The following is a 24,939-nucleotide window of genomic DNA, read 5'->3' as shown; positions in this document are numbered from 1 at the left end:
ATAAAGATGTGTGACTTAAAGGAAACCTTCAAATAAATGAGTAAATTGATATGATTCAGGAAGAAAGCATTACTGAATAAACGAAAGAGATCTGGGATGTGACACTGAAAAGGTAACAGTGTAGAAAAGGTAATTGAAGATACGTATATTAGCCTTCAAACAGAAGTTAAAGCTCCTCACTGTCTCCACATTAAGGATTAATTAAGCACACTCTTTAAATACTTTGGAATTGGATAGACTAGATGTATCTTCTAGGTATTAAATGCAATTGTAATGTAAGTTTCTGTGTTAATACTACAAATACTGGTATGATGTGTTTGTACTTTTTTATGAAGGTCCATACTGCATAAATCATGGGGAAAAAGATTTGTGTGATTGGGGGTGGCTCTAGTGGACTAACGGCTATCAAATGCTGCCTGGAGGAGAACTTGGAGCCCATATGCTTTGAGAGAACTGATGATATTGGGGGTCTTTGGAGATTTAAGGTAAGTAGTATATATCTGCCTGCAGATAGGGGCACCTAAATCATTCCAGATGGTTATCAGATGATAAAGGTTGCAGATGAATGACTTTACCATATGGATAATTACTGTTAATCTCACTTCTTTAATGCAGGAGAACCCGGAAGATGGCAGAGCCAGTATCTACAAATCTGTGATCATAAATACATCGAAAGAAATGATGTGTTTCAGTGATTACCCCATCCCGGCTGATTATCCAAATTATATGCACAATTCCAAAATTATGGAATATTTCCGCTTGTACGCTAAGCATTTCAACCTATTGAAATACATCCGGTTTAAGGTATTATTTGGATTTAAGAGTATAAACATTACTTTAGTAATATGTGAGTGCTTCTGGATTACATTCGCAGAATACATATATATTATTTAATATTTGAACATCATAACTGGTTACTCATGCATATTTTTTTTTATAATGCCAGATATTATTTCATAATTACATGACCATTTTCATATCAAACTGATTTTGAATTAAAAATATTTTTGTGATCTTACCAAGGGATTTTGACAAGAAATGTAATATATGTTACTCAAAATAGTTTACCCAAAACTTAAATAATATAAAACATTTTTTAAAGTACTTTAACTACCCCAAAGATACTTCTGCACCCCATAAACTAATTTCAGTACCAATATGGCACCAGGAGAGTAATATAAAAACATTTGCTAGTATTGAGAAAAGTGTGTGATATAAAACATTGTATCTTTTAAATGAAGCAACTAAATAATATTAAAGACACTGATTTAATTTAAATAATGTAAGTATGTAGCAAGTAAAGAAATAGAATCAGACCGTGAAATGTTTTTGGTATTTGGCAAGGGCTAGATTACGAGTGGAGCGCTAACATTTGCACCCGAGCGATAAGGGGTTTATCACAGGAGTTACCGCTGGAAAGTAAATGTGATTGTTTGAGCTCAATCGCAATTTACACTAGAATTATTACTGCAACTTAAGAGCTCTGGTTAACTGTTTCACAAAGCATAACATTTGCACAAAACACATTTAAAATACATTGCAAAGTACAGTTACACTCATTTTAACACTGTCTAATAAAAATTATTCAAAAAAATATTGCACACAAAAGTTATAAAGGCTCAAAGATATGAGATCTCAGGTGTTAGGGAAAAAGGCAGACAGAGGGATTTAATATAGAGATGCATAAATATCTTTAAAATGTATATGTCTATATATGTGTATATATGTATTTACAGACATATATACACATATAAAAATGCATACATATCTATACATATATATAAGTGCATTGGAGCCCTTTGCAGTTAAGTAGATGAAAACATGTAAAAGCATATTTATATGCAATATTCATTTTTAATAAAGGTTTTAACTATGTATTTACTGTAAATATTTCACATTCCTATGTATTTACTGTAAATATTTCACATTCCTATGTATTTACTGTAAATATTTCACATTCCAATGTTCTGTACATAGCAGAATATGGTCTAAGTATTTCTAAATAGATATTCATAGATACATATATATCCTATAATATAAAAGGCCAAGTGTGTTTGTCCGAAGCTGTCATGCACAGTAGAGACACCATGAGGACAAACACACCTGGCCTTACCTGAAATGCTGTTTGTGGTGGTGGGGTGAAAGTGGGCGTGGTCATACGGGGGAGTGACCAGATGGGGCATGGGCGTAGCCGGGCGTGGTTGGGCGCGGTCAGCGCAAGAGAGAGGGGAGAGAAATAGAAAGAGAGGGGAGAGACAAAAATAGATAGAAAACAGTTAAAGAGAGGGGAAAGATCAGAAGAGAGGGGGGAGAGATAGCAAAAGAGAGGGGGGAGAGATAGCAAAAGAGAGGGGAAAGAGCAAAATAGAGGGAAGAGAGAGCAAAAGAGGGGGGGGAGAGAGAGAGAGCAAAAGAGAGGGGAAGTGAGAAAATAAGGAAGAGAGAGAGCAAAATATAGGGGAAGAGAGAGAGCAAAAGGAGAGGGGGGAGAGAGAGCAAAAGGAGAGGGGGGAGAGAGAGCAAAAGGAGAGGGGGGAGAGAGAGCAAAAGAGAGGGGGAGAGAGAGCAAAAGAGAGGGGAAGAGAGAGAACAAAAGAGAGGGATGGAGAGAGAGCAAAAGAGAGGAGAAAGAACAAAAGAGAGGGGGGAGAGAGAACAAACGAGAGGGGAAAGAGCAAAATAGAGGGAAGAGAGAGAAAAAAGAGAGGGGGAGAGAGAGAAAAAGAGAGAGCAATAGAGAGGGGGAGAGAGCAATATAGAGGGGGAAAGATAGCAAAAGAGAGGGGGGAGAGAAAGCAGAAGAGAAGGGGGAGATAAAACAATAGAAAGGGAGAGAGAGAGAAAAAGAGAGGGGAGAGAGAGAAAAAGAGAGGGGAGAGAGAGCAAAAGAGAGGGGGGAGAGAGCAAAAGAGAGGGGGAGAGAGAGCAAAAGAGAGAGGGGAAAGAGAGCAAAAGAGAGGGGAAGAGAGAGCAATAGAGAGGGGCAGAGAGAGAGAGAGCAAAATAGAGGGGGGAGAGAGAGAGCAAAATAGAGGGATGGAGAGAGAGAGAGCAAAAAAAATGGGAGAGAAACAGAGCAAAAGAGAAGGGGAGAGAGATTGCAAAAGAGAGGGGGAGAGTGAGCGCAAAAGAGAGGGAGGAGAGAGCGCAAAAGATAGGGGGAGAGAGAGAGAGCGCAAAAAAGAGGGAGAGAGAGAGAATGCAAAAGAGAGGGAGAGAGAGCGCAAAAGAGAGGGGGAGAGAGAAAATAAGAGGGGGAAGAGAGAGAGCAAAATATAGGGGAAGAGAGAGAGCAAAAGAGAGGGGGGAGAGAGCAAAAGAAGAGAGGGGGAGAGAGAGCAAAAGAGAGGGGAAGAGAGAGAACAAAAGAGAGGGATGGAAAGAGAGCAAAAGAGAGGATGAAGAGCAAAAGAGAGGGGGGAGAGAGAACAAAAGAGAGGGGAAAGAGCAAAATAGAGGGAAGAGAGAGAGAAAAAGAGAGGGGGGAGAGAGAAAAAGAGAGAGGGGGAGAGAGAGCAAAAGAGAAGGGGGAGAGAAAACAATTGAAAGGGAGAGAGAGAGAGAAAAAGAGAGGGGGGAGAGAGAGCAAAAGAGAGGGGGGAGAGAGAGCAATAGAGAGGGGGAGAGAGACAGAGCAAAAGAGAGGGGGGAGAGAGAGAGCAAAATAGAGGGATGGAGAGAGAGAGAGCAAAAAAAATGGGAGAGAAACAGAGCAAAAGAGAGGGGGAGAGAGATTGCAAAAGAGAGGGGGGAGATTGAGCGCAAAAGAGAGGGAGGAGAGAGCGCAAAAGATAGGGGGAGAGAGAGAGTGCAAAAAAGAGGGGGAGAGAGAGAATGCAAAAGAGAGGGAGAGAGAGCGCAAAAGAGAGGGGGAGAGAGAAAATAAGAGGGGGAAGAGAGAGAGCAAAATATAGGGGAAGAGAGAGAGCAAAAGAGAGGGGGGAGAGAGAGCAAAAGAGAGGGATGGAAAGAGAGCAAAAGAGAGGATGAAGAGCAAAAGAGAGGGGGGAGAGAGAACAAAAGAGAGGGGAAAGAGCAAAATAGAGGGAAGAGAGAAAAAGAGAGGGGGGAGAGAGAGAAAAAGAGAGAGGGGGAGAGAGAGCAAAAGAGAGGGGGAGAGAGAGCAAAAGAGAAGGGGGAGAGAAAACAATAGAAAGGGAGAGAGAGCAAAAGAGAGGGGGGAGAGAGAGCAAAAGAGAGGGGGAGAGAGAGCAAAAGATAGGGGGAGAGAGAGCAAAAGAGAGCAAAAGAGAGGGGGAGAGAGAGCAAAAGAGAGGGGGAGAGAGAGCAAAAGAGAGGGGGAGAGAGAGCAAAAGAGAGGGGGAGAGAGAGCAAAAGAGAGAGGGGAAAGAGAGGGGAAGAGAGAGCAATAGAGAGGGGCAGAGAGAGAGAAAAAGAGAGGGATATGGAGAGAGAGAGTAAAAGAGAGGGGAGACAGACAGAGCAAAAGAGAGGGGGGAGAGAGAGAGCAAAAGAGAGGGATGGAGAGAGAGAGAGAGCAAAATAAATGGGAGAGAAACAGAGCAAAAGAGAGGGGGAGAGAGAGTGCAAAAGAGAGGGGGGAGAGTGAGCACAAAAGAGAGGGGGGAGAGAGAGCGCAAAAGATAGGGGGAGAGAGAGGGGGAGAGGGAGAGCGCAAAAGAGAGTGGGAGAGAGAGAGCGCAAAAGAGAGGGGAGAGAGAGTGCAAGAGAGAGGGGGAGAGAGAGAGCACAAAAGAGAGGGAGAGAGAGAGCACGCAAAAGAGGGGGAGAGAGCACAAAAGAGAGGGGGAGAGAGAGCAAAAGAAAGGGGGAGAGAGAGAGCAAAAGAGAGGTGGAGTGAGAGAGAGCGCAAAAGAGGGGGGAGAGAGCCCAAAAGAGAGGGGGAGAGAGCCCAAAAGACCAAAAGAGAGGGGGAGAGAGAGAGCAAGGGGTGGGACTGCTGTACTGCAAAAAATGGCCCGTGTGAACAGGCTTTAGGACTAGTGTATATATATATATATATATATATATATAATCATGTGTATTTTATATATATATATATATATATATATAGGTATAAATATATATTGCACCACATAAACCTCATGTATATGTAGAAATATGTATTTATGAATAGATAAAACATATTCTGTTATGTGAAGAACATTGGAATGTGAAATATTCATATTTTCATGTCAGGTGAGTGCACATGAGAATATGCGATCGGTCTGCATGAGTGTTTGTTTTTTTCACTTTTTTTCTCTATTGACCTCTATAGAGAATACATGAATGAACGCCCACAAGATATTCTATCTTCAGCATTTTGCGTTTGTCGGGTTAGCGGGAGAGCAAAAACAGTTTGCTTTCAGCTCGTAATATGAGCGTAACACGACAAGAGCAAAAAGCTTACTTCTAGTGCAGTTAACGATTGAGCGGGAGCATTAATTAGCGCTCCACTTGTAATGTTACCCAAAATTAGATTTACAGCTGTTTTCTTGCACTGTAGGAGCTATCAAATTTTGGATGACTGTAGACTTTTTTTGTGACTTCTTGTGGTTTAAAATTAACTTTCTCAAAGTCTCTGCCTGTGCCAAATAAGTAATCATTGACAACAAATATTTGTGTTCATAAAGCTGCAGCTGTTTTGTAGAAAATACAAAACTTTTTTTAAACTTAAAGCTATGTGTCATTGCAGTATTTATTTCACCAAAAACATTTCTCCCCACCTCTATACAAGTATTAGTCTTGTACAATGACATATTCAGTTTTGTGTTGCCATAGGCACCGAGAATTATGATTCTCCTAGAATTTCACTACCTCAACAATTTTACCTCATATGTGTATTTCTCACAACCAGAAGTCCTGTCCCACAATCTTGCAGCCCTAGGTGCAGGTCAAGATGCCCCGATACACCCTGCCTTCCATATTTCAAGCAATGACCCTTTTCAATCTTTAAAAAACACACAAATTTAAAGTAAATAATGATCTAATATCACTAAGTATTTAACCCTTTTTTTATCAATGCACCAGTAAAACGAATGTGGAGAGGAAAATAAGTCATGAGTCCAGAAATGAGTGGGAGGTGTTAAATATTCCTCCCTAGGATTTAACTCCTTATATTTAAACATATGCACCCAACAAAGAGCTTGTTTCCACTGAGTTTTTGTGAGTTTGCAAAACAATAAAACTGCTGTTGGAAGCTATTATGCTTTTCGACGGTTTACCATGGCACGTTTTCCATCATTGTCAGCAGCTGTCCCATAGAAAATATTAGAAGTCGAAAAGCACAAAATTACAATGGGTTCCATTGAACACGCAAGCAGGTAAAACACTGTCTTAAGCTGTCAATAAAGCCTCAAACATTACGGCATGCTCAACTCGGTGTAAGGGAGTAAAAATGTGCTTTTTGAGGCCTAGTTCCCATTGATATCTTAAAGGGACACTGTACCCAAAAATTTTCTTTTGTGATTCAGATTGAGCATGAAATTTTGAGCAACTTTCTAATTTACTCCTATTATCAATTTTTCTTCATTCTCTTGGTATCTTTATTTTAAATGCAAGAATGTAAGTTTAGATGCCGGCCCATTTTTGGTGAACAACCTGGGTTGTCCTTGCTGATTGGTGGATAAATTCATCCACCAATAAAAAAGTGCTGTCCAGAGTACTGAAACCAAAAAAAATCTTAGATGCCTTCTTTTTCAAATAATGATAGCAAGAGAACGAAGAAAAATTGATAATAGGAGTAAATTAGAAAGTTGCTTAATATTGCATGCTCTTTCTGAATTACAAAAGAAAAAAATTGGGTACAGTGTCCCTTTAAAGTTTGCAAACAATGCAAGTGATTCACTTTATAAATGTATTGTTATATGTCCTATTTATTGCTGGTCCAGGTATAGGACTAATTAGAGTTATGTTCCTTTTTAAATATCAATATTTATTTACATAGATATATAAATATAATCAAGCACATATCTCCATAATTCCTACTAGACCTATGCATAAGGCAGCAATAAGTATTACATATATCAATAAATTAGAAATGTAATAAAACAAAACAAAAAGTTTTTCCTTAAACAAAACATTTTAAGGTAACTTTTATAGTGTTAGGTTAGGTTACCATAGCAACAAACTTGTTACGGCATGATTTTCAAGAAATCCGTCGACGGATGGAAGCATTAGCACAACGTTAACTTACACATACACGAAAATACCAACTGCACGCACTGCGCAAAATATTAAAATGGAAACCTGGTACTAAAATAGAGCCGTAAACTACTTTTAGCTTTTGGCAATGTTGGTAGCTTACGGCACCATTTTTAATGACTCAATGGAAAAAGCTTACAGTTGCTCTTTTACTAATGAGCCGCCATTTATAAAACACTGTGCATCTCACGTGTAGAGCAAGCAACTAATGCACATGTGGCGGCTCATTTTATTATGTTTTGGCCGTTGTTATGTCCTGGCACTGGGAAAAGCACAAACTAGATCTCTCACTATAGTACTGAAAAAGGGAATTGAAGACCGAGAATGCAGTAGAATAATAACAGTATTATGAACTTATTGCAATAACACAAATCCATAATCAGCTTTTAATTACACTAATCAGTGATTAAACTATAAAGACATTACTTATCTTTGGGTAAGGTATTAATATCTTGCAACAGCATTGAGAGTCATCATTCAGTAAAACACTGGCAGATGCTGTATGAAAACTTCTCTTCAAGGGGTCAATTTATTATTGGCCGAATTGGGCCAATTCACTCTGTCTCTGCGCAAGCTTTTAGGTTCACCGGAAACAGTAGTTAAGAAGCAGTGGTCTATAGACCGCTGCTTCTTATCTCATACGCCTCCTCTGAGGTGGCGTACAGCAATCCGCACGATCCTATACGATCGGGCTGATTGACACTCCTGCTAGCGGGCTCAAATCTGCAGTGGGCGGTATTGCACAAGCAGTTCACTAGAACTGCTTGTGTAATGCTGAATACGGACAGACTTTAATAAATTGACCCCCAAGATGTTACCCAGCAGACTCCCTAGCCCACCTTAGGTTATCTATAGGTTTCAAAGGCATGTCTAGCGTTATGTCAGTCATTTAGCAGGCATTTTAACTAGCTAAGAGTGTTTTCATAACAAATTAATATTTTCACAATAGAACCTAGCACTATCTGTCACGTGGAATGTTACATCCCACTTTTCTAGATAAGCTCTGCTATGAGAGCCGGGCAACAGAGTGAAAAACAAGTTAAATACTCCTTAAAGGCAATATTCCGCAAGACATTTATGTGATATGCCACTCAAAAAAATTCTCGGGAGCCCATAACAGCTGCATTCCATTGAGGTTTGTTTTTCCTTCTTCAATAACCTTTCCGCCCTTTCGAGAGCAGATGGATATGTGCAATTACACTTGGTCCGGAAATGTTACTTACTCACTAAATCCTCCCTAAATGGATCATTTGCAACAGTGCAAAGAAAAGACAATTTTTTTTTTAATCAAAGTTAGCTTGGGTCAGATTAAAAAACTGGGGCATCACTAACACTAATATATAAGTGTATGCGTGTGTGCTTTCTGCAAATGTATTCATTTAATTTCTGTCCTGTTCCTTTTCAACAAGTGGGAGAAAAAAAATAGACTAATGCCTGAATATGCAAAATATTGCTGAGATTCAAAATGTAAGCATATAGGGAAGAGCTACTTACTAGGTAAAATTCCATCAAAGGTCGCATTGGCCTCTCCAGCTTAAAAAGTTCCTACGTTAGCATAAGTAGCTGAATGTCAGGGTACCAGAAATCAGACTTAGACAGAAAATGATACATTAATCACACCTTTATTAATAATAACAACAAATAATAAAGAGTCCAAAAGCCAAACAACAAGCCAGGAGTCAAAACCAGAGCTGGTAGTCAGACGAGCCGGGTCAGGAGCCAAAGCGAGTAGTCAGATGAGTCGGGTCAGAAACTGAAAGATCAACAGAGTCAGGAACAAGCCTGGGATCAGGAACCAGAAGAGAAGTCAAACAAGCCAGGTTATGCATAGGAACTGGAACACAGGAACTCACAAAGAAGTCTGAGACAATGCAAGGACAAAGGCAGACTAAAGTGAGGCACTTTAAATAGTAAGTGATGACATCATAATTCTGGGACTGAAACCTGTCTCTCACTGATGATGCTCTTCAGTTTTGCCATAAGAGGGTGCCTAGGTGTAGTGAGCAGTGTTGCACACTCTGCACGAAGCGAGGGTAGAGACAGGTGAGTAAAATTGGCAGCCAGCAGCAAACAACAAAAGAAAGCAGGGTGAAACCCTGACACTGATTAAACAGAAAATGGAAAGATATGTAACTTTTAGTGAATCAACTGCTTATAGATAACATAGAATTTGATGAAGATGGAAAGGTGTGTGATGCTAGTGAAGCTTGGAGGTTGGTGAGATTGGGGAAACTAGATGGGCTGGATAGACTATGGACCACATGTATTACACTGTGTGTGGATAAGGTTTTCAATTTTAGATCTTGTCCTCACAGCTTTGCAACATACAGGCAGCGCACCCTGTTTGTCTGCTGCCCGTATGTACCATTACACACTCAAGTGAGCATGTAATGCCACCCCCTTCCCTTGCATGATCAGTCGGTATGTGTGACTACAAATTATGGAGAGTTTCGTAAGACTGGAGAGCCTGATGAAACTAAGAAATCTTGAGAATTTGGTGAAAGTAGAGAAGCTTAGGAACTTGGTGAGACTATGGAACCTTCTGGATAGTTTATAGAGACTAGAGAAGCTGGTGAGGTAGATACGGCTAGAGAAGCTAAAGTGGTAGGTGAGACAAGGGATGCTTTGGAGATTGGTAAGACTATGGAAGCTGCTAGAGAGGTTAGTGAGAAAAGGGTGGCTGGTGAGGTTGTTGTACGTAGAATAGCTGGAGAGGTTGATGAGACTAGGGAAGCTGTATAGGTTGGTTAGACTATGAAAGCTGCTGAAGAGGCTAGTGAGACTTGGGAATCTGGTGGGGTAGGTGAGTCTAGAGGAGCTAGAGAGGGGGATGAGACTAGGGAACAGGGATAGTTTGGTTAGACTATTTAAGCTGAATAGGTTGGTGAATCTAGGGAACTTTGAGAGGTTAGTGAGTCTAGGAAAGCTTAAGAGCTTGGTGAGACTTTGGAAGCTGCTGGAGAGGTTGATGACACTAGGGAAACTGGTGAGGATGGTGAGTCTAGAGTACCTGGAGAGTTTGGTAATACTATTTAAGCTATATAGGTTGGTGAACCTTGAGGACTTTGAGAAGTTTTTGAGACTAGGAAAACTTGAGAGCTTGGTAAACCTATGGTAGCTGCTGGAGTTATAGAGGTTGATGAAAACTGGTGAAGCTGCAGAGGTTGTTAAGACTATGGAGTGGTGAGTATAACTAGGGAACCTTGAGAGGTTGGGAAGGCTATGGAAGCTGTAGAGGTTAATTCTGAAAAAGAAAGAGGAGAAGAGCGCGGACTCAAATGTAGAGTAAAAAAATATTTAATACACGCATAACAAGTGGCAACTCACAAGACGTAAAATAAAAACAGCATATAATATGAAGTATCAGCGTTGCAAAGGTAACATCCCACATCACACAGATCCAGCAAAGCAGCTCCAGAAGAAAACAGTCCCCAACTCCTGGGTAGGTGTAAACGATCCGTTGTCCGGGTGAATAGCGATATCCCCAAAAGATTGTTAGGTCTCTCAGTATTCTGTATGTTATTAGGTACCAAGCAGGCTATGACAAGTCCACACGATGTACAATTATACGAAGGGGAATAAACAGATAGTGTTACCTTGAAAAAATGATCCTCAGCGCACAAGCCGTTATGTTCCCCTTTTCAGACCGGGAACTACGGCGGCCTCACTGGATCAATACAAAGGGGCTGTAGAGGTTGGTGAGACTAGGGAAGCATATAACCTTAGTGAATTTTGATGTTAAGCTATTGCCAAAGCCTTATTAAGAATTAATTATAGACATGTTGACACCATCACACTGCAATATAATTATGTTTTTTTTTTTGTTATATTAGAGTTATTTTAATATGTTATGTAAGTAGAGTTGCCACTTGTTTTCACAAAAATATTTGAAGACAGTGACACCCCCCCAAAGCTATGGGGCATATTTAACAATGTGCGAGCTGACATGATACGAAGTAGCTTATCATGTCCGCTGCACATTGCTGCCCATCGATAAATGCCGACAGCATACGCTGTTGGCATTTATCATTGCACCAGCAGTTCTTGCATGACTAAATGCCTCCCTGGTCTATGTCAAGTCTATTTTTTAACAACTGAGAAGCCTGTTTCTAGTAGCACAAACAATGCAGTAATTTGACCTAACTTGGCTTCAAGTAACAAACAGAGCAGTTATTTTACACATTTGGTTTCCAGTAACACAAAGCTGCAATTCTGAAGCTGTCTCCAAATTTGTAAAAAATGTAAGTGTCTGACTTTCATGGATTCATTTTAATGGACAGCTACTTGAAATACTGTATGGTTGAATTGTGGATATCTAAAACCTGTATATATAAGTGATGAGTAACATTAGTATGTCATTTCCATTCCAACATTTACAGAAGAAAGATATTTTATATTTATGTATTATATGCTACAGTGGTTCTTTTTCTGACAAATCTCTAGCAGCAACAAAAAGTAGCAGGCAGAATACAATGAACTGTTTTGTAAATATTGTTAGAATCTGCTGCTCTCTGGAATATCTGGAAGTCTGATATGTTCCCAGCAAATCAAATTCACAGCCCATTTTTTAATGCTAAATCAAGAACTAAGCAAGATAAGATAAAGGAACCTTTACATCCCCCATATAGGACCAGATTCCAATTGAAGCTCACATTTGCACTTTCTCAAGCACGATATTTGCGCTCCACTCATAATACTAGCGCACGCAATTGTGTGCTGGCATTTGAAGTGGCCCGCAAGGCGAACGCGACCTCGTGTTTGCATTGCATGGAGGCTTTATGATCAATAGAGCGTGCTTCCTTGTGCTCCAATGGGAGCCCTGTTCCCATGGCTAGTTATTTGATAAGAGGTAAAAATGTCGCCTCATGAAATAAAATAGTTTTGTGGTGGGCAGCCACAGGGGGTTATTTTAGTAGAACGATGAACAAAATAAAGGTGGGTTTTAAGCACATAGATTTACTTACAAATCATGAACTAAGGTCCACTTAATTAATTCCATAGATACAGGCTAGCATTTAATATCACTTTAACTAAAATACTATATAATTATTAAAATATTCCTGGTTATTCTTTTAGCTTGTAGTATGTTTTTAAAATGTCTAACCAGTGTTAAACAGTTATAACTATAAATAGATTTATATATCTTAGTTAATAAGTGAGGTTTTTTTGCATTTACACTTTGTGCTGATTGTTATCATCTGCTTTACACTTTAATCCTTTAAATGATATTACATTTAAACTTTGTACTTTTTATTTTATATTTTAATGTATTTAGGACTAGATTAAAAATGGAGCTCTAAATTATTGCACGCCAAGCAAATTTGCCTGTTTGCGGGTGTGCTTTTATTAACCAGCCATTACAAGTGGCTGGTTATTGCTACCGTGAGCTTGCGGTAACAATTAGTGCTCCGAAAATTAACCAGAGATTAGATCTCTGGTTCATTTTCTAAAACTGCCCCAAATGCCCTCAAAATAGAGGGCATTATAGTTTTACATAAAAAAATACTATGCACTAGGCAGTTTTTGGGCTTTAAAGTGAGTGGGCCTGGGGTGTTAGAAAAAAAACGACACTAAAAAGTGCCTTTACATTACGGTCTATAGGAACTGTGCATTCCCAGTAAATATATATGTATATGATTATATACATGTATACTTATGTGTTAAAGGACCAGTCAACCCTGTAGATTTGCATAATCAACAAATGCAAGATAACAAGACAATGCAATAGCACTTAGTTTGAACTTCAAATGAGTAGTAGATTTTTTTTATGACAATTTTAAAAGTTATGTTTTTTTCCACTCCCCTTGTACCATGTGACAGCCATCAGCCAATCACAAATGCATACACGTACCATGTGACAGCCATCAGCCATTCACAAATGCATACACACTTTTTCTTGCACGTGCTCAGTAGGACCTGGTGACTCAAAAAGTTTAAATATAAAAATACTGTGCACATGTTTGTAATGGAAGTAAATTGGAAAGTTGTTTAAAATGGCATCCTCTATCTGAATAACGAAAGTTTAATTTTGATTGAGTGTCCCTTTAATTTGTGTATATGTATGTATATATAGTCATATACATACATATTTACAAATTGCTGCCCATCGCTGCGCTACTTACCCCCTGCACTGTGCGACTTCTTATGTCGTGAGTCATGGCATGAGAACAAGGCTTCCCATTTTAGCTTATGGAAGTGTGCGCTCATAAGCTCAATGCTTCCCAGCAATGTGAACATGATCTCGCATTCGCATTGCTTCAACTTGTAATAGCAGCGCACATTAGCATATGCTGGTATTACTAAGTGAAGTGCTAATATCGCTTTCAAGAAAGTGGTATTTAGTGCTCCACTTGTAATCTGGTCCTTAGGGGCATATTTATCAAGCTCCGTATGGAGGTGATGCCCTGTGTTTCCAGCGAACCTTCAGGCTCGTCGGAAACAGAAGTTATGAAGCAGGGGTCCAAAGACCGCTGCTCCATTTCTGTCCGCCTGCTCTGAGGTGGTGGACAGAAATCAACCTGATAGAATACGATTGGGTTGATTGACACCACCTGCTAGCAGCCGATTGGCCGCGAATCTGCAGGGGGCAGTATTGCACCAGCAGTTCACAAGAACTGCTTGTGCAATGATAAATGCCGAGAGTGTATGCTTTCAGCATTTATCGAGGTGCCGCGGACATGATGTGCTATATCGCTCGCACATTAATAAATTGACCCCTTAGACCTTGTCTATAGAAATGTAATTGTGTTTAGAACCAGTTCTGATTGTGCTTTGCATGTTTATAAAGCAGCTCTAACCTCACTTCAGTGGGCAGCAGATTTCACAGTGCCTGGAACATCCCTGGATAAAGCCAGGTGCAGAGCAGAGGGAAATCTTATTACAGGAAAATGAGATTAGAACCTGCTCATCTTAAAGGGACAGTATACACTCATTTTCATATAACTGCATGTAAGAGACACTACTATAAAGAATAAGATGCACAGATACTGATATAAAAATCCAGCATAAAATTGTTTAAAAACTTACTTAGAAGCTGTCAGTTTGGCTCTGTTGAAAAGGTAGTTGGAAAGCCCACTGCAAGTGGCAAATAAGACACTCCCCCCTCCCACTTCTTTTGCATATGAAAAGACCCTTTACACAAACAGGAGCAAGCTGGAGAAGGTAGCTGACGGTATTCACATAAAACTTTGGGGCTTGGTTAGGAGTCTGAAAATCAGAGCAATGTTATTTAAAAATAAGCAAAACTATACATTTACTTTTTTTAAAAACTTTATGGGCTATGTAAATAGATCATCTACAAAACATTTATGCAAAGAAAAAATGAGTGTATAATGTCCCTTTAATGCCTCTGGGCTAGCAGGATTCCCTTACAAATCTCACCAGCACTATGCAGTCCCAGGTGAAATTCTCTAAAGGCAGATTTTACCTTGAGATAAGTGTGATGTTCCCTGCTTTTAAGTATATGAAGGAGAGGCATATATTATAGCAGGGCTCGCAGAAATTAACATTTAAAAAAATATATATATTGAAATATCAGTAAAAAAAATAGTATTGTTAAATTCTTTTAAAATTCTTACAAAATTGTTTAGAAAAAATGAAAATAATGATATTGCACAGCAAAAACAAACAAACAAAAAAAAAACATAATGCACATAGTGCAAATTGTAATAAAATTACACTTCAGAAGCAAAAGTGATGAGTAAGACTCTCAAAGTATATTGTTTTTCTTATTGTAAAATGAATTTTCTGCCCATGCTAGTGGGCTGAACAAGGTGTTTCAAGGGTGCAGTTTAAAGATGTCTGCCAGATCTGGTGTATTTTCTAAACATTCTCCCCCTGCAGTTCTTGCTGCTTTTCTCTTATTGTTAGTATTGTGTTAAAATACCCAAAACCGGATTTGTATTGGCTGCGCTCTCTGCTAAATTTAATCTCCCCAATAAAGTCTCCGTTTCTAGCAATTTCCATTACCTTCTAAGGGAGAAAACTCAAATGGACAGCAGCGCTATAGGTGTGTCAGTGTGGTTTTTCATGTTCAGTGTTGCATATCTTAGACAATCAATCCGGCTCTTAGACCCAAATTATTTTTAAACACTCAAAGCTTTAGCATAAGTGGTTGTCTTCTGGATTCCAGGGGGTTAAATGTGCATCTATGTTAATAAACATCATTTTAAAAAGAGGAAAAATATCAGTTTTGTAACAGTTGAATAGGTTATTGCATCCTAATGCTAATCTATTTTTTCATTTAAATACTATATTCTACAGCTTTTGTTTGTTAGCCCAAAGATGTTGTAAAATGAGTAAAAAAAACTGCACCAACTTATTCTCATCTTGATCTTCCTTACTTTCCAGACCATTGTGTGCAGCATTAAGAAGCGCCCCGATTTTGCCACCAGCGGCCAATGGGATGTTGTGTCAGAGTGTGACGGGAAGCAAGTATCAGAAATATTTGACGGGATTCTTGTCTGCAGCGGACATCACACCTTCCCTTATTTGCCGTTACACACATTTCCAGGTAGAGAGAAAGCCCTGTGTGTATTAAAGAGTAATAAACCTAATATGTAAATATATACATACGATCAGGGGCATAACTAGACCCCACTGGGCACAGGTTGTGGTAGGGCCCAAATAAATTAGGAATCTGAGCACTCATTAGGTGAAAAGATTAAAAAACTTTAATAATAAGAGTTAAAAATATACAAAGCATGCAGGAAAAAACAAGGGTGATCCCTTAATTCCAACAGCACCATTTCTGGCCGTTATTAATCAGCAGAAGCTGAGCTGGCATACGTATAAGAGAAAAAGGAGCTGCTTCTCTGTGACCGAGTCATTTATAGAGGAAAGTCTGTGCCGGAGGATATTCACTTGAGCAGACTTCTTGTACAAATATGGTGGCAGGTTTTTCTGTACAGCTACACATTGATGGCCATCTTGGAAACCCTGACACCATATTGAAAAAGCAGAGCCGGCTCAACCATGATACCAAGTGGGTCCAATGGACCCAGGCAGCACCTGAGAAGGGGCAGCACTTCAGTGACTGAGTCAGACACTGTCAGACCCAGACCACTTCTGTCCTCTGTTTCCGTGGGGGAAGTCACAGGCTCCCAGTAGCATAACCTCATCATGCACAAACACAGAACCGGTCAGGGGTGACATTTAAGGTGGGATAAGTGCATCTCCTCCCTAACTTCATTCTTATATACATATATATACAAAACGAAAAAAAAAATAGTGCACCCTAGCCAGAAGCTGCTAATTATGATTCAATATTTAAGCATCAGGGCAAAAGCAGATCCCTCCTCAAAGGAAAAGATCCCAGGCCTAATTATCTTAAACATGAATACAACTATATGAATACAACTGCCTCGGAGTTACACTTGACTTAAATCTATCCTTCGTCCCCCATATCCAATCGCTTTCTACATCCTGCCGCAACCATCTACGCAATATTTCCAAGATTCAACCTTTTCTGTGCTCTAACACCACAAAGCAAATAATCGACCCCCTTGTTATTTCCCGACTTGATTACTGCAACAACCTACTTACTGGTCTTCCTCTTTCCCGCCTCTCCCCCCTTCAATCCATCCTAAATGCCTCTGCCAAGCTGATCCACATTTCCCGTCGCTCTGTATCTTCTGCACCTCTCTGTGAGTCCCTTCATTGGCTCCCCATTCACAGCAGAATTAAATTAAAAATTCTCACCCTTGCATACAAAGCGCCCACCAACACCGCTCCCCTCTACCTATCCTCTCTAATACACAAGTATACTGCAGCCCGCCCACTAAGATCCAACAATGACCTGCTCCTTGCATCCGTGACAATCACCTCCTCTCATGCTAGACTGCAGGACTTCTAGCGTGCAGCACCTACCCACTGGAACACTCTCCCTCGTGCTGTCAGGCTTTGCCCTAATCTGTCTTCCTTTAAATGCTCCCTGAAGACTTTTCTGTTCAGAGAAGCCTACCACCCAACTCAATAATAAATTAACTTCACTTACCTAACATTTCCCTCATCTAACTCTGTATTAACATCTTTCTCACTCTTGTAGTCCTCACCTCCTGTTTCTCAACCTCCTACCCTTCTAGGTTGTAAGTTCCCACGGGAATAGGGCCCTCAATCCCTCCTGTATGTGTTTGTAAATGTTGTCCTGTCTCCTACAAGTTTTTTTTATCATTGTTTTATCTATATGAATTGTATCCATGGACAGCGCTGCGGAATATGTTGGCGCTTCATAAATAAAGTATAATAATAATATTACAAAATGAAAACCACATAAAACATACACCTCACACCAGTTTTTAAAAAAACTGTGAGGTGTGCCAAAAACAATTCAAGCATAGCTCAAATGGATACAAAGTCCATTACAGGTTTAACGTTCCAACGGGTCAATATTATAAAAAAACCTTTCTATTAACCCTCAGGTACAAAAGCTTTCACCAGTTATTTATGTAGATAATAATGAAACAAACTCACCTGTATCCTGCACAGTCAATGAATAATACAAGAAGTGATTGCCAGTAGTGATGTCGCGAACCTAAAATTTTCGGTTCACGAACCGCGGACTCGAACTTCCGGTATTGTTTGCGAACGCGCAAACCGCGCGAACCGCCATTGAATTCAATAGGCAGGCGAACTTTAAAACCTACAAGGACTCTTTCTGGCCACAATAGTGATGGAAAAGTTGTTTCAAGGGTCCTAACACCTGGACTGTTGCATGCTGGAGGGGGATCCCTGGCAAAACTCCCATGGAAAATTACATAGTTGATGCAGAGTCTGCTTTTAAGCCATAATGGGTCTAAATCAACTAACATTCCCAAAGAGGCTGTCTCAAAACATCCCGGACAGAAGATAGATTGATAGTGATAGATAGGATAGATAGATATACATAGATTGATAGTTAGAATCGATAGAAGAGAAATAGATATATTTGTTAGATATATAATTACCCTAATAAATTCTAATAATCAAACATGCGTTCTTGGACCCAACTAGCTTGTGTCAATTAGTACTTTTCTTAGCACTTTAATCCCTGTTCCCCCCCCCCCCCCATCGTGGGAGTTCTATATGGCCTGCCAGATTACCCTGAAAAATTATAATAATAAGACATGTGGTCTGCTACCTATTTTAACGAGGTTGTGTTTTAAGTACTACCATTCTTAGCACTTTAATCTCTGTAACTCCCCCTATTTGGTGAGGTCTATACGGCCTGGATGATTACCCATACAAAATATAATAATAAGACATCTGCTCTTGGTCTGCGACCCATGGTAACTATGTTGTGTTAATTAGTAATGTCCTTCGCATTTTAATAGCTGTTACTCATACTCACCCTATCGGTGGAGGTCTATATGGCCTGCATGATTACCCTTACAAAATATAACAACCAAACATATGTTCTGGGACCCATGGTAAGTATGTTGTGTTATGTAGTACTGTTCTTTGCATTTTCATACCTGTTACAACACCAAATGGTGGCAGGTCTATCTGTCCTTCATGATTAGCTGCACCCAAACCCCAAAAAAAGCCGAGTGTTCTTAGACTAACACCCATGGCTAACTCTGTTGTTTCAATTAGTACTATTCTTAGCACTTTCATCCCTGTTACGGGCAGTCTACATGGCCATCATAATTAGCCGAACAAAATACTACAATCCAACCTTTGCTCAGTCTTCATAGGCCCTTCATTGTCTGTATTTTGATCGTACAGTTCTTATTATTTTTATAGCTGATACAACACCGAATGTTGTCAGCTCTATATGGCCTGCATGATTAGCTGCACCCAATACAAAAATAAATCCAAGCGGTCTTGGATTAACACCCATGGCTAACTCTGTTGTTTCAAGTAGTACTATTCTTAGCACTTTCATCTCATCATCCCTGTTACTTCCAGGACTCTCGGTGGTGGTGGTCTACATGGCCATCATGATTAGCCTAACCAAATACTACAATCCAACCTTGGCCCAGTCTTCCTAAGGCCCTTCATTGGCTGTATTTTGGTAGTACTATTCTTATTAGTTTAATAGCTGATACGACACCGAATGTTGTCAGCTCTATATGGCCTGCATGAATAGCCGCACCCAAAGCCAAAAAAAAGCCAAGCGGTTTTGCACTAACACCCATGGCTAACTCTGTTGTTTCAAGTTCTACTATTCTTAGCTCTTTCATCTCATCATCACTGTTACTTCCAGGACTCTCGGTGGTGGTGGTCTACATGGCCATCATGATTAGCCTAACCAAATACTACAATCCAACCTTGGCTCAGTCTTCCTAAGGCCCTTCATTGGCTGTATTTTGGTAGTACTGTTCTTATTAGTTTAATAGCTGATACGACACCGAATGTTGTCAGCTCTATATGGCCTGCATGAATAGCCGCACCCAAAGCCAAAAAAAAGCCAAGCGGTTTTGCACTAACACCCATGGCTAACTCTGTTGTTTCAAGTTCTACTATTCTTAGCTCTTTCATCTCATCATCCCTGTTACTTCCAGGACTCTCGGTGGTGGTGTTCTACATGGCCATCATGATTAGCCTAACCAAATACTACAATCCAACCTTGGCTCAGTCTTCCTAAGGCCCTTCATTGGCTGTATTTTGGTAGTACTGTTCTTATTAGTTTAATAGCTGATACGACACCGAATGTTGTCAGCTCTATATGGCCTGCATGAATAGCCGCACCCAAAGCCAAAAAAAAGCCAAGCGGTTTTGCACTAACACCCATGGCTAACTCTGTTGTTTCAAGTTCTACTATTCTTAGCTCTTTCATCTCATCATCCCTGTTACTTCCAGGACTCTCGGTGGTGGTGGTCTACATGGCCATCATGATTAGCCTAACCAAATACTACAATCCAACCTTGGCCCAGTCTTCCTAAGGCCCTTCATTGGCTGTATTTTGGTAGTACTGTTCTTATTAGTTTAATAGCTGATACGACACCGAATGTTGTCAGCTCTATATGGCCTGCATGAATAGCCGCACCCAAAGCCAAAAAAAAGCCAAGCGGTTTTGCACTAACACCCATGGCTAACTCTGTTGTTTCAAGTTCTACTATTCTTAGCTCTTTCATCTCATCATCCCTGTTACTTCCAGGACTCTCGGTGGTGGTGGTCTACATGGCCATCATGATTAACCTAACCAAATACTACAATCCAACCTTGGCCCAGTCTTCCTAAGGCCCTTCATTGGCTGTATTTTGGTAGTACTGTTCTTATTAGTTTAATAGCTGATACGACACCGAATGTTGTCAGCTCTATATGGCCTGCATGAATAGCCGCACCCAAAGCCAAAAAAAAGCCAAGCGGTTTTGCACTAACACCCTTGGCTAACTCTGTTGTTTCAAGTTCTACTATTCTTAGCTCTTTCATCTCATCATCCCTGTTACTTCCAGGACTCTCGGTGGTGGTGGTCTACATGGCCATCATGATTAGCCTAACCAAATACTACAATCCAACCTTGGCTCAGTCTTCCTAAGGCCCTTCATTTGCTGTATTTTGGTAGTACTGTCATCCTTTTGAATAAAAGATTACAGTAAAGGCATTGATTTTAGAAACCCACAGATCATTATTTGCAACCGTGAATTTAGAAAAAAAAATTGATTACACAGCCGTGACACTTATTTATGCTCAGGCCTTTTTAATACGAGGGTCCCGGAGCCTCAACCGAAACAACAGCATGAAAGAGGAGATATGTCATCCTTTTGAATAAAAGATTACAGGAAAGGCATTGATTTTAGAAAGCCACAGATCATTATTTGCAACCGTGAATTTAGAAAAAAAAATCGATTACACATCCGTCACACTTATTTATGCTCAGGCCTTTTTAATAAGAGGGTCCTGGAGCCTCAACCGAAACAACAGCATGAAAGAGGAGATATGTCATCCTTTTGAATAAAAGATTACAGGAAAGGCATTGATTTTAGAAACCCACAGATCATTATTTGCAACCGTGAATGTAGAAAAAAAAATTGATTACACAGCCGTGACACTTATTTATGCTAAGGCCTTTTTAATACGAGGGTCCCGGAGCCTCAACCGAAACAACAGCATGAAAGAGGAGATATGTCATCCTTTTGAATAAAAGATTACAGGAAAGGCATTGATTTTAGAAAGCCACAGATCATTATTTGCAACCGTGAAATTTGAAAAAAAAATTGATTACACAGCCGTGACACTTATTTATGCTCAGGCCTTTTTAATACGAGGGTCCCGGAGCCTCAACCGAAACAACAGCATGAAAGAGGAGATATGTCATCCTTTTGAATAAAAGATTACAGGAAAGGCATTGATTTTAGAAAGCCACAGATCATTATTTGCAACCGTGAATTTAGAAAAAAAAATTGATTACACAGCCTTGACACTTATTTATGCTCAGGCCTTTTTAATACGAGGGTCCCGGAGCCTCAACCGAAACAACAGCATGAAAGAGGAGATATGTCATACTTTTGAATAAAAGATTACAGGAAAGGCATTGATTTTAGAAAGCCACAGATCATTATTTGCAACCGTGAAATTTGAAAAAAAAATTGATTACACAGCCGTGACACTTATTTATGCTCAGGCCTTTTTAATACGAGGGTCCCGGAGCCTCAACCGAAACAACAGCATGAAAGAGGAGATATGTCATCCTTTTGAATAAAAGATTACAGGAAAGGCATTGATTTTAGAAAGCCACAGATCATTATTTGCAACCGTGAATTTAGAAAAAAAAATTGATTACACAGCCGTGACACTTATTTATGCTCAGGCCTTTTTAATACGAGGGTCCCGGAGCCTCAACCGAAACAACAGCATGAAAGAGGAGATATGTCATACTTTTGAATAAAAGATTACAGGAAAGGCATTGATTTTAGAAAGCCACAGATCATTATTTGCAACCGTGAAATTTGAAAAAAAAATTGATTACACAGCCGTGACACTTATTTATGCTCAGGCCTTTTTAATACGAGGGTCCCGGAGCCTCAACCGAAACAACAGCATGAAAGAGGAGATATGTCATCCTTTTGAATAAAAGATTACAGGAAAGGCATTGATTTTAGAAAGCCACAGATCATTATTTGCAACTGTGAATTTAGAAAAAAAAATTGATTACACAGCCGTGACACTTATTTATGCTCAGGCCTTTTTAATACGAGGGTCCCGGAGCCTCAACCGAAACAACAGCATGAAAGAGGAGATATGTCATACTTTTGAATAAAAGATTACAGGAAAGGCATTGATTTTAGAAAGCCACAGATCATTATTTGCAACCGTGAAATTTGAAAAAAAAATTGATTACACAGCCGTGACACTTATTTATGCTCAGGCCTTTTTAATACGAGGGTCCCGGAGCCTCAACCGAAACAACAGCATGAAAGAGGAGATATGTCATCCTTTTGAATAAAAGATTACAGGAAAGGCATTGATTTTAGAAAGCCACAGATCATTATTTGCAACCGTGAATTTAGAAAAAAAAATTGATTACACAGCCGTGACACTTATTTATGCTCAGGCCTTTTTAATACGAGGGTCCCGGAGCCTCAACCGAAACAACAGCATGAAAGAGGAGATATGTCATACTTTTGAATAAAAGATTACAGGAAAGGCATTGATTTTAGAAAGCCACAGATCATTATTTGCAACCGTGAATTTAGAAAAAAAAATTGATTACACACCCGTCACACTTATTTATGCTCAGGCCTTTTTAATACGAGGGTCCTGGAGCCTCAACCGAAACAACAGCATGAAAGAGGAGATATGTCATCCTTTTGAATAAAAGATTACAGGAAAGGCATTGATTTTAGAAACCCACAGATCATTATTTGCAACCGTGAATTTAGAAAAAAAAATTGATTACACAGCCGTGACACCTATTTATGCTCAGGCCTTTTTAATACGAGGGTCCTGGAGCCTCAACCGAAACAACAGCATGAAAGAGGAGATATGTCATCCTTTTGAATAAAAGATTACAGGAAAGGCATTGATTTTAGAAACCCACAGATCATTATTTGCAACCGTGAATTTAGAAAAAAAAATTGATTACACAGCCGTGACACTTATTTATGCTCAGGCCTTTTTAATACGAGGGTCCCGGAGCCTCAACCGAAACAACAGCATGAAAGAGGAGATATGTCATACGTTTGAATAAAAGATTACAGGAAAGGCATTGATTTTAGAAAGCCACAGATCATTATTTGCAACCGTGAATTTAGAAAAAAAAATTAATTACACAGCCGTGACACTTATTTATGCTCAGGCCTTTTTAATACGAGGGTCCTGGAGCCTCAACCGAAACAACAGCATGAAAGAGGAGATATGTCATCCTTTTGAATAAAAGATTACAGGAAAGGCATTGATTTTAGAAACCCACAGATCATTATTTGCAACCGTGAATTTAGAAAAAAAAATTGATTACACAGCCGTGACACTTATTTATGCTCAGGCCTTTTTAATACGAGGGTCCCGGAGCCTCAACCGAAACAACAGCATGAAAGAGGAGATATGTCATCCTTTTGAATAAAAGATTACAGGAAAGGCATTGATTTTAGAAATCCACAGATCATTATTTGCAACAGTGAAATTAGACAAAAACATTGATTAGACAGCCGTGACACTTATTTATGCTCAGGCCTTTTTAATACGAGGGTCCCGGAGCCTCAACCGAAACAACAGCATGAAAGAGGAGATATGTCATCCTTTTGAATAAAAGATTACAGGAAAGGAATTGATTTTAGAAACCCACAGATCATTATTTGCAACCGTGAAATTAGAAAAAAAAATTGATTACACACCCGTGACACTTATTTATGCTCAGGCCTTTTTAATACGATGGTCCCGGAGCCTCAACCGAAACAACAGCATGAAAGAGGAGATATGTCATACTTTTGAATAAAAGATTACAGGAAAGGCATTGATTTTAGAAACCCACAGATCATTTATATGACCCGTGTAATAGAAAAAAAACATTCATTAGACACCGGTTACACTTATTTATCCTCAGGCCTTGTTAATACGAGGGTCCCGGAGCCGCATCTGAAACAACAGCATGAAAGAGGACATATGTCAATCTTTTTGAATTATAGATTACAGGAAAGGCATTGATTTTAGAAACACTGAGATAATTACTTGCAACCGGGAAATCAAAAAAAAAATTGAACAGACACCCAGTACACTTTATTATCCATAGGCCTTTTCAGCAGAGGCTCCAGGACCCTCAACAAAAACAAGAGCAGGGAGCTGGGCATAGGAGTACAATGGAGTGTGACAATAATAATCTGAAGGTGAAGATTGCATAGATGTGGCATTTTAATTTTGTTATCGTGGGAACTTAGTGCTTGCAATGACCTTGCTCTGGTGAATCCATATCGCAAATGTGTTATTTAAGGCACTGTTTGTCTATTTTTTTGAATATCAGCATTTGTTAAATGAAGCTCAACTTAGGCTGGTGAGAAACGACCTTTCTTCTGGCTGTTTGCAAATGTTGTGGCTCTGGACAAACATGTGAATAAGGGGCCATCAGCCATATTCTGCATGCAACCCCTTTGATGATTGACGATAAACATGTGTCACCTGCAAGCAGAGCTCGTTACTTCTGTCTAAATCATCTTCCTGGTATGGATAGGCCACTGTTTCCCACAGCAAGTACGAATTTTGAAATACAAGATTGTCTTGAGTATGGTAGGAAACCAAAGTTTACTTAATTCAGTACTATCTATCACCACAAAAAATGAACTTCTTGAAGCAACAAAAATGCCAGCAATTTCATGTGCTTATGGATGACAAGGACGTCATGTCCTTTGGTGCACAGAGATG

The 24,939-nt window shown here is 39.6% G+C and overlaps 1 protein-coding gene across 3 annotated transcripts in view; it reads left to right on the top strand.

Annotated features, from left to right (window-relative positions):
* Window positions 1-24,939, top strand: part of LOC128641272 (flavin-containing monooxygenase 5) — a 61,526-nt gene that overhangs the window by 157 nt on the left and 36,430 nt on the right. Inside the window, exons 1-4 of one of the 3 annotated variants that reach the window (XM_053693864.1) lie at window positions 1-112; window positions 336-485; window positions 616-804; window positions 15,514-15,676. The exon at window positions 1-112 is cut by the window's left edge and continues 36 nt beyond it. In XM_053693864.1, coding sequence (XP_053549839.1) covers window positions 354-485; window positions 616-804; window positions 15,514-15,676 — 484 coding nt within the window. In that variant the 5' untranslated portion in view covers window positions 1-112; window positions 336-353. Of the gene's footprint in view, window positions 130-335; window positions 486-615; window positions 805-15,513; window positions 15,677-24,939 lie in introns of all 3 variants that reach the window. The other 2 variants (XM_053693865.1, XM_053693863.1) reach the window with 2 other exon arrangements.

The sequence above is a fragment of the Bombina bombina genome, chromosome 10, assembly GCF_027579735.1.
Source record: "Bombina bombina isolate aBomBom1 chromosome 10, aBomBom1.pri, whole genome shotgun sequence".
Lineage (NCBI taxonomy): Eukaryota > Metazoa > Chordata > Amphibia > Anura > Bombinatoridae > Bombina > Bombina bombina.
This window is presented reverse-complemented; position numbering and strand designations above follow the sequence as displayed.